This window comes from Oncorhynchus keta, chromosome 2 (assembly GCF_023373465.1).
Source record: "Oncorhynchus keta strain PuntledgeMale-10-30-2019 chromosome 2, Oket_V2, whole genome shotgun sequence".
Taxonomy (NCBI): Eukaryota; Metazoa; Chordata; class Actinopteri; order Salmoniformes; family Salmonidae; genus Oncorhynchus; species Oncorhynchus keta.
In genome coordinates, this window is record NC_068422.1 from 62,216,880 (window position 1) to 62,234,947 (window position 18,068).

Here is an 18,068-nt window from a genome sequence, read left to right on the forward strand (position 1 = left end):
CACTGACTGTAGGCCTATAACCTCTCACACGTAGAGTAATATAATATGAACTCTTGCAGAATTATGCATTTCTTGCTGTAAAATTATACAACAAATGTTCATTTGGTCTCGGCTACAGGAGTGGAGAAATCGGATTTCTTTCTTTCAGCAGCTCGAGTAAACGTGACGGCGCGTGTAATGTGTTACCTTTGACGCTGTTATGCAAGCAGACTATTTCAACCACATAAAATATGCGCCCAAGACGAACTTGAAGTCTTATCAGAAACGTGTTTAATCGTTTTCTCAGCTTTTAATTTCCTTAATTAAAATGTTCCTTAATGAAACAGACAACTTTACCGGTGTTAACGAGGTTAGCGTATGCATTCTATCAATGTAAGACATTCTGGTGGGCAACAAGTTATGACAGAAGATAAGTTGCCTATATCTAACTATAGTTGACAAACAAATGGTCTACCAAATGTCCGAAATTATAAGCAGAAACTTGTTTAAATTAAAGGGTGAAAGTGGCCAGTATGCTATAGGGCCCAGTACGGAGTATAAGACAAATAAATTATTGTGGAATTATTATGGTGTCTCGAACTGCGCAGGTAGCCTACTTTTTGAAGTGTTTTTTTTTGACAATCAGATGAAATCACCATCACACAACACCCATGATAATGTGCAACTGAGCCTGCGCAGACTGAGAGAAAAAAACACCCCGTTTACTATTAAGATCTTTACAGTATCCCGTCTAAGATCAGCATATCCCAGGCATTTTATCCTGGTGTCACATAACCGGGATACAAGCCTTTTCGGGTTATTGTAAACGGGATATGATGTTTATATGAGTCAGCTCAAAAACAGAATACTTGAGCATCCTGAATAATAACATGATATTGGTGTGCATGCAAACGTTGTCACAGATGCAGAGAAGCAGTGCATTTGCTTCAGAATTTAGTTACACGAATAAAGCTCCTGACTCTGAACAAGGTGAAAGGTATAATACCTGTCATATAATGCCTGTCATACACCTGTGAATCTTTCAAGGAGTCATCTTTGAGGATCGAATGAGGTTGATCTAATGATCATGCTTCCTTTCTCTTCTATTTGCAGCAATTGCATTTCTGCCTCCCTCCTCTGAGTCCCGGGAGATGTATTCAGAGGTAAGTGATTTGTAAACAGAGTGAATCATATCACTGGAGTTAAATGACTAAAATCCCTGGGCCATTTGAAAATAACATATTGTGATTCGCAGGAGGGCTGTTCATCAGAGGCAATGCTCCGTTAGATGGCCCCGCAGGAAGCCTGAGAAGAGAAAGCTGGAAGCCATTTTGTTTGGGCGGAAAGAGCAGGTTTTTCTCAACACCCTCATTATCATTAATCAGAGGAATCCGGGACGGGGGAGAGAGAGGTTCACAGAAATCTCTTCTGATTAATTGTGAGCAGCGGCTTCCAAAACACTGCAATGGAAATCTCTCATTAGCATTCTGCTCCAAAACACAAAAGGAATCATTTGAGGAGAGAAAGAAATAAAGAAAATAATAAATGAAGATGCAAAATAAAACAATGCAGGAAATATCTTCTCTCTCTCCAGCTCACCTCTATACCTACCTGGTGGGTAATTAGGTTTAAAGCAAAGCTTCGATTGGACAGCAGAATATACTGGAACATCTTAATAGGTGTTGCAGAGATATTGTTATGTCTCAGAAAAAAAACCTGGATAAGACTGGTCAAGCTTCAATTAGCGCCTCATGTTCGTGCCTGCTGGCACCTGGCTCTGGGCCCTCTGCTCTGGCCCCTGAGGTAACCGGGGCCAGAGCAGATGGAGGGACAACACACTGACGACACTACAGCCGGGAGACACTAACAGTCTCTCATAAGGCCACCTCAATGCTCAGTAAATGTGTGAACGGACACATACTGTATACACTGCCCTACCAAGCAAAACGGCAGTAACTGCTCCTTTGGTCGAAAATGAGTTAGTCATTTTTGCTACATTAAATACATGCTTAATCATGTGGACAAGTATCCTGCCTCTACCGTATTGTGTTTTGGAGAAAATGGGAGTCATATTAGCAGTAAGAGCACAAGGTTACTGTGAAACAAAGGTAAATAAAAGCTACTTTTCTCAGTTCCACGCTATGAGCAGTTACTGGCTTTTTGCTTGGTTGGGCAATATAAACACAAACAAAAGAATTAACATTTTGACCGGGGTTGGAGGAAGACGTATTGTTTTCAGATGGAGAGTGTCTTAGTTCTTTATTTGTTTTCCTTTTAGGTGTAATGATGGTCTTATTTAATAGTGCAGTACATACAGTACCTGAAGCTCTTCTGTCTGAAGGAGAGCTGAAATGTCAATATTTTACATTCTCCGTGTGCTACTACTAAAAGTAATAACATGAATACATTGAGAACAGAAACGGCTGTCAGAAAGAAAATCTCACTATTTGGAATAAATGCTCTTCTACAACTTGTCTAGCTACTCCACTCTCATTTCAAGCTGTTGAAATGAATGAGTACAATAAATTGCCCCTGAAAAAGAAAAAAAAAACTCAAATTTAGGTGAGCAATTTGCATCAACAGTAGCTTCTCAGCATGAGAAACGTGCATCTCAACTAGTAAAAGCCCAATTGCAAAACAAGCTTAGTCAGGAGCGCCACTCCCAGACTGCAAATATAAATGAGTTTAATCTCTGCTTCATTTGAGATTTTCCCAAATTAAAAGAGTTGAAATGTTACACTTTTCCCTCCATTGTTGCATGGGGGGAAAAGGCCCCTTCAGGCTTCTTCTCACTCTGCACCGTGTCTACCCAAACACTGGGTACCAATATGTGTCCTTTGCATACAGAGTGCATTTCACACAGTGGAACTCTCCAAGCATCCGGAAAGCATAATGTAGGTAACTGAAATATATACATAGGCCTATCTCCCCAAAGCAATTGAACTGTGAATGTACTCCAAATACATGGTCAATAGCCTGAAAAAAAACACTACTTCAAAAGAATAGTCACTATGTAAATTTTGACTGAGACGGAATCATTTCACAGGGGAAAATTACAGTGTTGGTCCTTTTCTGACACAGCTTGTGAAGACAACAATCCCTCCTGCCCCATCTCTCCCACTCCCATCCCTCCTCTCCCATCGCTCCTCTCCCATCCTATCCCTCCTCTCCCATCCTATCCCTCCTCTCCCATCTCCCTCCCCCATCTCCCACTCATCCCTCCTGTCCCACTCCCATCCATCCCTCCTCTCCCACTCCCATCCATCCCTCCTCTCCCACTCCCATCCATCCCTCCTCTCCCACTCCCATCCATCCCTCCTCTCCCACTCCCATCCATCCCTCCTCTCCCACTCCCATCCATCCCTCCTCTCAATATGTCTTCAGTGATTCAGTGTTAGGCCCTGCTGAGCCCTTCTGTCCACTGACCTAAGCTAACCAGCTCAAGGTTACACAGCTCCACCGGGACTGGCCATGAGCCTTCACAGTATGTGTAGCGCGCATTTTGTATATGCCACTCCACTCTAGGAACACCTTCCTAATTGTTTTGCCCTCAGAACAGAAACCCATAGATTAGGGCTTAATTAATGTATTTCAATAGATTCATTTCTTTATATGAACTGCAACTCAGTCAAATCTTTGAAAGTGTTACATGTTAATATTTTGTTCAGTATACATAGACAATCCTATACATACCCATGAATGTACCCATGAGTCTGCACACAACAAACGGAGACCAAATAAAATGCACTCGGTTGTTGCTCAGCATTTTTACATGCAAGTTTAGATCAAAGGGACAATGACTTGAATTTACATATACTAAACTCGCATCACTGTACGTGTGTTACTAGTGTGTTGTTTAAAATAAGCTTGACAAGGCACTAGACAACGCTTTCTCATAAGCTATCGGCAGTGACGTGCTACACATTGTAAGTGCGCAGACAGCCAAGCAGGAGCCACGTTTTTGATTGTACTTTCTCAAGGTTGGCATTTAAAAGCACACTTTATGTCCTCTTTCACATTTCCAGGTAGCATGAAAAAGGCAGACTTATTGAATGTAATAGTGGAGGCACAGACACAATCACTTCACAGAAATTGAAAACGGTGGGGATTGGATTCTTCGCTATGTAATTACGGAGGGATGCTTGCTGAGAATTTGATACGCATCGCTCTTTCTCCCTCTCACTGGGCACACCGCAGATATATTAGGTTTACTCGGCAATCCTTATGACCAAATTTAAAAAAAAAATCAATTTATATTAAGCTGAGCCCTATGAAAGCCTCCTTGAGCCTTGGGCTTGTCAAACCTGTTGTATTTGATGTAATTCCCATTGAGATTCTACTGGGGAGACTGGGAGAGACCATCTTTGATAAATCAGGCCTACCTATGAAAGGCTCTGTATGGGTGCTGCGGCATCGTCACCCAGAGAGCGGACACACCAGCCCAGACAATAAAGCCCTCTAAGCTGACAGGTTCAGCCCATATTCAAGTACCGTTTTGCCATTATGGATTAACGTCTTATTAAAATGGGGATGGAAGACGGGACTGCATGACATAGAGGAATGGGAGGGCGTTGAGTGTAAGTGTGGAGACTGACAGTCACCTACGTGGCAGTAATTGCTCATATAATGTCAAAGCCCTTTTCCAGCTCGCCACCCACAAGCCGTTTTTTAGTTTATTAAGCACCGAGCCTGGTGTGCAATAACATTGGCATGGCAACTGCAGCAGCACGGGCGAGTTAGGAGACCCATATGGCTGTGCCATCTAAATGGTCTCTACTCTGGCGCATGTGACTGACCTGGCTCTAACCCCAGCACAGTGATCCCCATGACAGACAATTGATATGCCCAGACAGGGATGATGACACACAACTGTTGTTTTTACCCAAATAGAGACCTTTCTCATATAGGGCACTGGGAGAGAGGGAGAGCACACGATTGTACTCTACATCACTGCTGTGAGCTTGGCCACATTCCGCGAGACTCACAGAAAGAATCACATTCAGCAGCATGGAGCTCTATGATGAAAGACCAAACTGTGTTTGCCTGTCGAGGTGGTGGTCAGCTTTGTAGATGCTTGCCTTTGGAAAGACAAATAAAGCCAAATTGGAAGTTCTCCTGCTCACAGGTCACTTCCCCTTAGGTATGAGAGGCTGGGAGAGTTACTATAGTCATTGTGGCCAATAAACCAAACAGTGAGCTTGGAAAAACCAGTGGGCCAAATGTATAAAAAACCCATTAATGTGGATTTGACTTGGGACCGGGGCCTTGTAAAATTTCTAAAGCAGACGCTGTGATCCACTTTTTCTGTCCCATTATGTGAGAGATGGCCTACTCCCTGCCGGTTCAGGTCACTGGCAATCTCTCCTGGGCTCAGCCCTGGGGGGCCCAGCCCTGCTCTACAGTGCTGTCAGCGTGCCATTTGGCAGCCCTGTCCTGCTAATGAATATTATTTATCTTTGGATGCAAGGGAAAAAATAACATCCATCTGTTCACAACCATTCAGGGTGTCATATCAAAACAGGGAAGTCTGGATTATGCATCTAAAAAAATGGTGTCCCTCTAATGTTTGTTTTACTGTGTTAAGACATGCTAATTCTTCTATTTTATTTTGTTACATAATCAATCACAATATGTTTTCCTTTGTTCTGCAATGGATCCGAGAAGCCTTTCCCTTCATATGGTGATACAAAACAAACCTGTAGTATGGAACCCAGGATGCAGAAAAGGTATGAGCAAGGGGGTTTAGAGTTTGACTTTCAAAAGCTTGGAAAGTTGGAAAAAGACATTTTGACTTACTGTCAGGACTGTAAAACTGAATTCCCCAACAACATTGTGCATTTAGTAGAGACACTAAAATCGACAACCTCAAAATGCCTTCCATGTTGCGCCTCTCTTTCTCTGAAGGGGCTTGTTTGTGCCTCATAGTGTGACGGCCAATTGAAGCCCTCTCACCTTTAGACCTCATCACAGATGCAGGGCTGAGTGACAGCCCCCAGGATGCACTGTGCTTTGGAAATTCCCATTAACCTTGTTCTGTGGCTCACAGAATCACTCAGTTAAAGAGAGAGCTGTGTTTCTGTTGTGGGGACTAGAGCTATAAGGAATTGGCTGCCAGAGAGCAACTGTACAGTACACTTATGCGATACTGTGACTAGGTGTGTGTTATGAGAGTATGTGTACGCATGTAGAAAGAGAGTGAAAGAAAATACTAGTATACATTTGCTCATTTCATTTGTGGTGGATGAGGCGAGTTCCCCCCCACAAAGTAAAGCCCTTTGAGGTTACATAAAAAATACAATTAATTATTATGTGTTTGAATCCATCTTTTGTATATTTGTGTTCATGTGTGTCCTTTTTTGACTAAGTATTACGGTAGTGAAAATGTGTGCATTTGTTTCATGTGTCCGATTAGCTAATCTGGTGTATAGTATTACGTGTTTGCTGCGCGCGTGCTTTGATGTTGTGTGTGTGTGTGTGAGTGGGTGTATATTTTAAGGCATATGGCTTAATGATATCTCCTCTCTGACTTTTGTTCCGTGTTTATTTGGAGAGTGTTTCCTGAAACTCCCTGGGGTGCGTTTGATCTGACTCAACCTCTGAGCCTAGCAAAACGCATCACTTCTCATGTGGAACAAACCACAGACAAGGAGCATTCACTTCACATTCTCCTAATGGATTCTAAATACTAAACTACCCCCGATCCACACACACACAGATCTGGGTCTAGTGCTTACTGGGCCTGACACTCTGGGAAGTGCATCAAATATATGCGCCACCAAAAATAGTGTACTATTTGTATCAGTTAATAAAAATTTAAAGTACAGTATACAGGCTCTGGGAATATTAGGACGTTTCAAGTCAGAGCTGCTCAGCATACACAGTCGCACTATATTCTTCATAATATGTATAACACTAACATCACATAAATAACACGTAAACTATGTGAAAATCTATTATCTTGTGAATTATCTAGAAGGTCGCAGGGCCTCACCTGGCTGTATTGTCACATGACACATTTAAATGCATAGCATCAAGCTTGCTGAACAGTGTTAATGTGTGCTATTCTATTTACCGTTACACCACAGCGGCGTCTGGCTGCACTGCCCCCTTCCATTCAGACGTTCATTCAGAATATTGTTTAGCAGGTCTAGTCTAATGTATCATGGAATGGTCTTATGTAGTGTGCCTTTAAGTGCATTGGAGACATGACGATGCGAAGAGTATCTCGGGCGAAATGGGAGCACAAAAATCAACAGTAGATTCCATGTGAAAGCTCAGCGCACCCACGCACGCAGGCGCCGCCCCCCACAGACCAAAGGGTTAGAGTGATGAAAAGGCAACGAGACAGCCGCTCCACGCGCTTGTGAACATTATGCAATCCCCCTCCCAGCGTGCTCTCCCAACGATGCAAACCTTAGCCCCGTTCCAGGGTGAAAGGCTTGAGAAGGTACCGGAGCTCCAACCTCTGCTCCAGGGTGAGCTGCTTAGCTGAGCATTTGCGTCATGAATAAAACAACAACCTGTTTTTCCACCGAGGTGAGATAGACTTTCATGCAGGAGGAAAGGTAAACTCAAGATAAATTATGTAGACTCCTGATCTCTCTCCTTCCCCATTGATTTTTTGTATCTCTCGTTTGAGCCTTGTGGCACCCGCATATCAACACAGGTTTGGAATAATGCATCAAAGTTTGTCCTAGCAAGTAAGAATACATGACATCTGAATCAATGATATATAGAATTATGCAGACTCATGTATACATGCAGAGGGTGTATAGTAGTCTGCAGTAGTGCCCGTATAGCAGGTTAACTATTTAAGCAAGGATCGTGAAGGTGTGGTATATGGCTAACATACCACGGCTGAGGGCTGTTTTTATGCACAACGCAACACCTGGATACAGCCCTTAGCCGTGGTATATTGTCCATATAAAACAAACCCCTGAGGTGCTTTATTGCTATTATAAACTGCTCGCCAACATCATTAGAACAGTAAACAAGTTATTTTGAGTCATACCCTTGGTATATTGTCTACACATGGCTGGAATGCTGTTTCAGCCAATCAGCATCCAGGACCCAAATTACACAGTTTATACGGTTAATTATAGCGGAGAGGAAGAGGCGAAGCGAGAGGCTTTACTCTGCCCAAAATCTGTCCACGTTAAGCAGATCATTAAGTGAGGAGTTTTTGTATGGGGGGCAATGAGATAGAATTTGGGGTAGAATTTGGTCAAGATAAAAATAAATTAGGCTTATTTGATCTAATAGAAGTTTTGTAATGTTACGAGTGTACACTGAGTGTACAAAACATTACGAACACCTTCCTAATATTAAGTTGTTGACACAAACCGGTGTGCATGGCATCTACTACCATACCCCGTTCAAAGGCACTTAAATCTTTTGTCTTGCCCATTCACCGTCTGAATGGCACACATTCACAATCCATGTCTCAAGGTTTAAAAATCATTCATTAAACTGATTGACGTTGACACTCCTCATAGAATATTCAAAAAAGTATTAAAATAACGACATGCATCAACCAATACAAAGAGAGGAATAGGCAGGAACTTGACAGCCTGCCGTTCTACTTTGTGGACAGCGAATCCCATTGTTAGGGCGGAGGCACAAGCATCTCGTCGTTGTATCTAATATCTCTGATTACAGTGATGGCCAAACATGGCTGGTCACATGGGAATGGGAGTCGAAACCTGATTGGAGTATCTCATGCTGACGTTCCTCTGATCCTGGCGGGGTACGTAGCGTTTGATTGGGTCGATGTCTTGGGGGCTGATCAGCTCATCCACTGGAAAAGAGACATGGCAAAATGGAGCGGTGAACACAGAGAGCACACTAAAGGTTCCAACTGATATACTGGACATACACCCCATAAAATGACTTTTCCTTACTAAAAGTCCTTACTTTGTAATGAGAACCCATTAACCTGTGAGCAACTTCACAAACATACAGCAAATACATATGTTGAACTGAATATCTGCACTCTGTGACCTCTGCAGTCTGACGTGACAACAGTATAGTGAACACCCCAGCGAGCATGCTCTATAGCGAATACCTCACCAGCCAGAGGTCAGAGAAGAGAAGGTATTTGACAGTGAGGTGAGGTCAGTGAAGGGAAGACAGACAGAGAGACTGACCCAGCAGCCTGGCGATGTTGAAGAGGGCCTGGCCCCACAGGAACAGCATGCCATCTTGGCCTGTGTTGGCAGGGAAACGCTTCTGGCTCCCGTGCTTCTTCTGCTCCGCCTCCACAAAGTCGGCAGGTACGCGGTAGTACTTCGGGATGACAGCATGGCCTGACCCACGACACACAGGACGGGAGATAGATACACTTTACTGTGCTGGGTGATTACAAACATGTCGAATAGAGGGCACTAATGGAATTTCCAGGAGGTTGAGATACATCAAAAGGAGTGCAGTTTATGTGTCTGCTGCTCAGGAGAAAGGAGTGCAGCTTATGTGTCTGCTGCTCAGGAGAAGGGAGTGGTAGTTATCTATTCAAAGGGTATCTCAACAGACACACGTGAAGAAATGTCACATTTCCAAGATGGAACGCACCGGGAGTACAATGCTTTCTCTGCATAACAAATGCAAAGACACCACAAAGCCAAAGGAGGTGACAACTCTGTCTGCAACCACTGAGATGTATTCCTAAAGCAGCATACATGCTTCAGAGGCTATTGGCTCCCGAGAATCTTTTAATGTGGTTTCTTTACTGGGGAGGGGGGAAATACAGCTTTGTGTGAAGGCTGATATGAAAGCCTGGTCCTTAAAATATGTGAACAGCTTTTGTGCACTCAGCATGTGGGAGATGAATATGGATGGATATTGTAATGTGTATAATATGAAAATAACAGTAATCTTTGCAAGCAAAATGTATGTGCATTTCTCAAAAGACTCCCACGGATGCCAGCTTGAATGTGTATGTGAAAGGGACAAATAAGTGTTTCCCCTATATTAATTTAGCAGTGGTGGTCCACCACTGCTGAATTGTTGCCAGCGGCGCAACATATCTGATGTAATTTTGTACAATAACATTTTTCCTGCTGAGATAGGCTTTGAAATGGATAGTCGCTGGCTCTAACAGCTAGCATGCCATTATGCTAACGCTAGTAGCAGTGCACCCCCCCAGTAACAATGCACCCCACCACCCTTGACATCACTGCTGGAAAAAATCCTAGGGGAAACACTGCTAGAGTAATTGAGTGTGTATGTGCATGGCAGTATATGTGCACAGTAGTTCCATAAGAACACAGATCACCAAGGGAGGAGGAAAACTCACCCTCAAAAGATTGAAAAAGTATAGGCGTTAACAGATCTTGGTATTCTTTGACTTGGGCGTTGTTCCCCCTGAAGACCCCTGGAAATCAAATACAGGTGAGTAGAGGAGACCGTAAAATGGCTAAAAAGTGGCAGATATTCAAGTTCTATGTAACAGAATACTCACAACCATTTGAAAACAATATTAACATCACAACTATTGTGGTGTTTACTGTGTACGACTCACCATCAATCATCATGAAGATGAAAAATATGGGAAACTCGCATTCAATTCCATCAAAAAGCTGAAATAGAAAAGTACATTAGATTTTCATAAAAGTGTCTTTGAAGAAATGAAAAAAAGACATAACACTGAGAAGGTCACTCGTTTTCTAACCCGAAAGAGAAATAAACATGGCATGCAAGTGCATTAATCTCAAAATATATTGCTTTGTGTCAGAGGTTGCATATTGAACACAATAAAAATGCTCAGCTTTTAGAACAAATGCAGCACGTAGCAAATGATGGGCCTGTCCCAAAACACACACTCAAAACACTTATTAACAGGTGAAGACTGGCGAGTTCGTTTTCCAATTCTAACAGTTTAACAGAGGCAAAAACAATTACTTCTGAGATGCTATCAGAGTCCCAGCCAACCAGAAACTCCATTACATAGCTTTCGACTTCTTACCTCACCACCGATACCCATAAATCATCTGGGGTTGAAATTAAAAACAAGCAAAATGTAGAGATGTTTGTATAGCGAAACGGCAATGTATTCATTTCAATATTTCCAAGGAGAAACTTCAACAGTAACTGTGAGGACGTAATAAGTCTTAAGTACATGTTTGCTGTTGTTGGTATTCCTCGTTTGTCAGATCGTGTCCTTGGTTCAGTTTTCATGTAGCATTCACAAACCAAAGGCAACATAAATCATTTAAACTTAGTGGATCAATTACCCGAGGACACACTAAAAGAACAACTGAATGAAACAGACCCAAGGATATATCTGCATTACGTAACAACCCTTCTTCAAATTGACTAGCTCTCAGACAGTCACCTAAGGGCTCTTTTTGGGACCAATGCAGCAACTCACTTTCTTGGTATGCTTGGCTTCCTCGCCTTCAGAGAGAGGCGGAGCATAACGACTCTTGAAATGTAATTAAGACTTTGTTATCGCCGTCTCCCATCTCTGCAGACAATCTCCATGGCAATAGGAGATAAGAGAGTGACTACAACGTAATGAAATAAAGGCTGTTAATTGGAGTGGCCACACATTTCCCAGGCTGCGGTTTGGCTGTTATAGCAGAGATAACAGGGACCGCTTCAGCCATCAGTCCATCAAATCAAAAGAAATCTAACATATGATTCCCCCCAGCCATCTCTATTCTCCATCTCTATTCTTGTATTTTGTTATCAGCTTTAACAAAGCTATGTTGCATACCGTACTGCGAGTTGTTTGTCATCGCTCAAGGGTTAGGCTGACACAGCTGGGTCATGCTAGTGTGTGTGAGTGAGTGCGTGCTTGCTTGCGTGTCTGTGGCAGTAGAGATAAGGTACAAAATGATGGAGATATTTAATAAAATGTTACAAGGATGGAGAGAGCAGTCACTGAGGCCTACATCTGCAGTAAACACCAGCTATCCCAGGAGCCTCACCTATTCCACAGATTGTAAAACTCTATATTGTACAACAGGATGCACTCCTTCACTTGTAGCGGGTAACGTTACAGACTTTAGAAAATAATATAATAATAATAATATAATAATATAATAATAAAAATCTAACAAGGTGTGCGTTTTCAAATTGAATAAACCTGCAATCAATGCCCTTCCCACCTGAAACAGCATATTTCAACAATAAAATATGACACAACGTCCTTCGTGGTCCCATACATGTGACTTCTAGCTATTTGAGTGGGCAGCAAAGAAGAGGTTATGCATGTGCAGAGAACCATTCCATCTACAATGTTATGTAATGGCCTACCACATTACCTACTGTAATGGATGAGATTTCAAAATGATTCATCACAAAGCATTTTATAGTGTAATATCCAGCTCCCATTTCTCTCGAAATAGTCTGACTGGGACCTGTTGATTGCACCTAGTCTAAATCCTATAATGAAACTTTAAAGTTTAGTGGCTCAGATTATTCCCATATTTCCTCCCTTTGTGTTTCCCCCTGTTGAATCCAAGCTCATTAATTCCGGGAGGTCAGTGCTGCAGCTAATGCAATGATTTGCTCAGTGTTAAGTAGCTGCCCTGCTCCAAATTCACACTCTGCAGGCACAGCAGCTAATCCTGAAGTTAATATGCCTTCAGTTGGGATTTATCAACGGCAGAGCAGCCACAGTTGCGTGGCTTCTGTCGTAGGAAAACAAAATCTGGATTAACCCTTTTACACTCGTACCCGTATATGGGTTGACAATGGCAGATTCGGGCACAGATTGGAACGCAGTGGCTGTACAGTAACATGCAATACATGACGACAGAGCTCAGTGTCTCCACTTCACAGCGCTGTATGGGTTTTGACTGACAGTCGTTCTGAACGCGACAAGAAGTTGCCTCATCCCTCATGAAGATATCCCTCTAGTGGTGTTGGGGCTGTGCTTTGGCAAAGTGGATGGGGTTTATCCTTCCTGTTTGGCCCTGTCCGGGGGTGTCCTCGGATGGGGCCACAGTGTCTGCTGACCCCTCCTGTCTCAGCCTCCAGTATTTATGCTGCAGTAGTTTATGTGTCGGGGGCTAGGGTCAGTTTGTTATATCTGAAGTACTTCTCCTGTCCTATTCGGTGTCCTGTGTGAATCTAAGTGTGCGTTCTCTAATTCTCTCCTCTCTTTCGGAGGACCTGAGCCCTAGGACCATGCCCCAGGACTACCTGACATGATGACTCCTTGCTGTCCCCAGTCCACCTGGCCGTGCTGCTGCTCCAGTTTCAACTGTTCTGCCTTATTATTATTGGACCATGCTGGTCATTTATGAACATTTGAACATCTTGGCCATGTTCTGTTATAATCTCCACCCGGTACAGCCAGAAGAGGACTGGCCACCCCACATAGCCTGGTTCCTCTCTAGGTTTCTTCCTAGGTTTTGGCCTTTCTAGGGAGTTTTTCCTAGCCACCGTGCTTCTACATCTGCATTGCTTGCTGTTTGGGGTTTTAGGCTGGGTTTCTGTACAGCACTTTGAGATATCAGCTGATGTACGAAGGGCTATATAGATACATTTGATTTGATTTGATGCTAAATTTGGTAACTTGGCAAAGAAAAAATGTCTGAGTGAAGGAAATGCTGTAAATTATGAGATGTTGAGGATAAGAAATACCGCTTTGATGTCATACAAGCAAACCAAAACACCTCAGAGTCTGTCCACATTTCCATCTTGTAAGAATATTTTGGACACTGTGCTAACAAACCTTGAAACAAGCTTCAATGCCATACAACACTCCTTCCGTGGCCACCAACTGCATTTAAATGCTAGTAAAACAAAGCGCATGCTCTTCAACCAATTGCTGCCCACACCCTCCCGCCCGACCAACATCTCTAATCTGGACGGTTCTGACTTAGAATATGTGGACAACTACAAATACCTAGGTATCTGGTTAGACTGTAAACTCTCCTTCCAGACTCACATTAAGCATCTCAAAGCCAAAATTAAATCTAGAAATCGGCTTCCTATTTCGCAACAAAGCCTCCTTCACTCATGCTGCCAAACATACCCTCATAAAACTGACTATTCTACTGATCCTTGACTTCGGCGATGTCATTTACAAAATAGCCTCCAACCCTCTACTCAGCAAACTGGATGAAGTCTATCACAGTGCCATCCGTTCTGAAACCAAAGCCCCATATACTACCCACCACTGCGACCTGTGTGCTCTCGTTGGCTGGCCCTCACTACATATTCGTCACCAAACCCACTGGCTGCAGGTCATCTTTAAGTCTTTGCTAGGTAAAGCCCTGCCTTATCTCAGCTCACTGGTCACCATAGCAACACCCACCCGTAGCACATGCTCCAGCAGGTATATTTCACTAGTCATCCCCAAAGCCAACACTTCCTTTGGCCCGCTTTCCTTCCAGTTCTCTGCTGCCAATGACTGGAACGAATTGCAAAAATCTCTGAAGCTGGAGACTTATATCTCCCTCACTAACTTTAAGCATCAGCTGTCACAGCAGCTTAGCGATCACTGTGCCTGTACACAGCCAATCTGTAAATAGCACACCCAACTACCTTATCCCCATATTGTTATTTATCCTCTTGCTCTTTTGCACCCCAGTATCTCTACTTGCACACCATCATCTGCATATCTATCACTTCAGTGTTTAATTGCTATCAATTATCATTCCAGTGTTTAATTCCAGTGTTTAATTGCTAAAAATAGCAATTAAAATATTTTAAAGATAATACACAGAGGACTAGAGGCCAATAGGGAATTAACAATCAATGGAATTGTTTTTCAATTCAACACCTGGTTAGAATCTGTGTAGGAATTGAGCCTGAAACAGGATACTTGTTATTTGGCCCTTGGCCCAATCCTACTGCAAATAATTCTAATTGGTCAACCACAGGGTTGGGAGTTATAAATTACATCCCGTCACTTTATTCTGTGGAGAATCATTGAGGACAGGAAACAATGAACATTGAGTATCTACTTCCCAGCATAACATCTATGATTTGTTATTTTTTTCTTTCTTTTTTTGTCCCTCCCCTTGATTTGCTTTGGGGTCTGTGTTATTGAAGAACTGCATCAACTGCTAGCTATCTCATAAAACTCATGTAATGTCAACATTTATAATCACCATGTTTGATGTGCAGTTACAAGATGACATGGTGTTACATCCTGGGTTGTCCCGAACAGAATGAGCCTGTTTGTTGGAGAAACTTTGCCACGGACCACACATCAGAATGCAATTGTGTCTCCAGTCTATGCGTACCAAAATTAATATCTGCTTCTCTGAATTCACTAGTATTTGTATTTGTAGTGAAATCCTAAGACGAAGATCATATTTTATCATTTAGATAGTCCTTTTGTCAATAGACATTTTTTTTCAAATTATGCCAACCATGTCAGGTGAACTGTTGTGTCCTCACCTTACGTCTAATAATTTCCACATAATTTCCAAACGGTTCCCTTTGAATTGCTACCATTGTTATGCATATGCTTTCCGTATTTCTTATGTAAGAAACACTTCAATTTAGCCTTATCCATAATAGGCCAATTCACGAAGAGCGTAAGGCGTTCTAAGTGCTGAAATGGAAAAAGTCAAGTCAGAGTAGCACATGTTAGTCATCACAATCAGTCTGCAGGGTTGGCTTTTAAACTAAACCACAGACCTTCATCTCAGCCGGTTTGTAGTGTCTCCTATTCTCGTCTTCATTGGCGGTCCTGTAGCCGTCACGCAGGAAGCGCTTGAAGCCGTACTTCCCCTTTAGTTTGCGCACCACCTTGTCCAGGGTCTGACTGTAGAGGGCGTCGTCATCCACAGCGAACGCAGGGTAACTGATGCAGGGCAGGAGGGCAGCGTCCGTATTCTGTGTTAGGGTTCAAAGAAGGTTTAAAATGCGGAGCATTTAAAACCCAGATACCCGTTTTTGATCATTTCCAAAGTCAACCCTTCACCCCCATGTGCCAGCTGTCTTCAGGTAGTTAGTAAAGGGTTAAGAGACTAAGGGACCCTCTCTCTCTCTCCCTGCTAATGGTCACTTTCCAAAATGAAAGAGGCTGACATTTAATAACACATTAGTTAGAGACTCATATATAATTAAGATGCTCAACGTTTTATTTGCATAAGCCTTGTACTGTACTCCCTTCCCCTCCTTCCTCCGCAGCCCTCTCTCACTCCATCCCCACCTCTCCCTCCCATTAGCCCATGTTGTAGATGTGGCGCCAATGCATTTCTTCCATCTCACCCTAATTAAACCATTTCATTTACAGGAGCACTTTGTCTAGATGCTCTTACTGCCGGAGAAAAATTATTAGCCCCCTCTTTACTGGTGAACTGGGAGACTGGAACTGGTCACTGAGCCAATTCATCATCGGGTACGGAGTGGTATTTAGCAATGAGTGGTTTAATTGTCTTTACTCACGTGGGACCTGGATTCTCTGGGTAGGAGGGAGGACAGTGTCTGTCTGTTCCTGTTGTGGGCATCCAGGTCCACGAAGATGACAGACCAAGAGCAACCCTGCAGACCAACAGAGATGACAAGTCATATTCACTGGTGGTTGTAAGATTGATGCGGGTCAGACAAGGTCTGTTACCGATTCGATGTGGATGAAAATTGTAGCGCTTCCCTTTTGTCACAATGCAAGATTCAACGTGGCCTGCATGCTTACATGTTTGGACATAACGCATATAGGAAACGTGGTTGAACACCGACTTTCACAGCCAATCAGAACTCAAAACATCTTGGACACATTTATAGTCATTCCGTCCGTGCTGTTGAACTGTGCCACTAGTGAGCCATGGGACTGCAGGGCATGGATGGCAGCTACTGGCTGTTCCCAGCATGACCCGATATAGGCCTGTCGCACTGCAGCTGTCACCACCACTTCCACTAGCTCCCTGAAAAGAAACCTTAATACGCAGGAAACAACATCAAAATGTCACAACCATGAACACAAGCATTTCTTTACGTCCGGAATAACAACATCTGCTAAATATGTCTATGTTGACCAATACAATTTGATATGATTTGATTTTGACACTCGCTCACGCATGGACACACATACCAACGTGTACACACACACGACATAGCACATCCTCTCAATGGCAGAAGACCCGTTTTGTTTACGTTACTGTGAATTCAGCTCGGAGGATGAAGTGCTGCACACACTCCGAGCCTCCAACCTGCCGCCTCTGCAGATCAAAACCAGCTACGAAGGCAGCAATATTACAACCTTACTCTTACAAAAGAGTCAGTATTGCCCGACCATTTGATCTTTTTGGGTACAAAGCTAAAAAGCATAGTTTTTCTATGCTTTGAGCACAGTGCGGGGGCACTCCAACCATGAAGGGATCATCCAATCACCTCGATACCACATCATGTTGTTAGACTGCAAACTCTTTCCCCACCGTATGATTTACATACCCTACAGCCCCTCTGTTGAAATGAGGGCCTGAGTGCTTTTTCTGGGTTAGTTTACTGTACCATTTCTGGATTAACACATCTCACAAAATTTATGTTACAAATGTTCCCGGACACGTTTCTTCACTGACACCTCAAAATATTTTCACATTAAGGCAAAAAAAAAAAAAAAAAAGGTACTATCTATGCAGTTTCTGCACAATGCATTATGTATGCGGCTTTCGAACAAGCCAACCAAAGCTTTTAGACATCAGGGTGACTCAACAATTTAGTGATTTACTGTACATAATGCAGGGTTTGGTGGAATGGGATGTAAATGATTGTGACAGAACAGAACGTGGTCTCCACTGTGACCTACGCTTCTTAGTACCTTTATTGATTGCACTCCACATTTTGCTCTGAAGCAGGCAGTCACTTAATAAACTGACAACCCACACATAAAAGCTGGGTAAAGTTAGTGATTGGCTCCCTCTCGACCATTGTGCTCTGGCTAGTCATTGATTGGCTGTTGCCTCTAAGAAACACAGCTGGGGAGAGTCACTGACCATGGCTTATTCTCAGTTGAAAATCTGGAGGGAAGTCAGAGGGGCACTGAGAGCTGGCCATCATTAATAACCTAGGTGCTGACTCATAGCCACTCCATCTCCACACAGCAGCCCCAGACACACCAGCCACTACTATACTACTGCCTAATGACATGACCAAACCCAGTGGGGCACAGAGTTTAATCTAAAACT

At 43.0% G+C, this 18,068-nt stretch overlaps 1 protein-coding gene across 2 annotated transcripts in view; it reads right to left on the bottom strand.

Moving 5' to 3' along the window:
- LOC118358303 (phosphorylase b kinase regulatory subunit beta-like) overlaps positions 1-18,068 on the bottom strand; it is a 57,886-nt gene that overhangs the window by 18,509 nt on the left and 21,309 nt on the right. For both annotated transcript variants that reach the window (XM_035735964.2, XM_035735954.2), the window contains 6 exons: positions 16,333-16,428; positions 15,580-15,777; positions 10,496-10,553; positions 10,271-10,348; positions 9,126-9,284; positions 8,682-8,776 (listed from right to left, as the gene is read on the bottom strand). In XM_035735964.2, the coding sequence (XP_035591857.2) occupies positions 8,682-8,776; positions 9,126-9,284; positions 10,271-10,348; positions 10,496-10,553; positions 15,580-15,777; positions 16,333-16,428 (684 nt within the window). The remainder of the gene's footprint in view (positions 1-8,681; positions 8,777-9,125; positions 9,285-10,270; positions 10,349-10,495; positions 10,554-15,579; positions 15,778-16,332; positions 16,429-18,068) is intronic.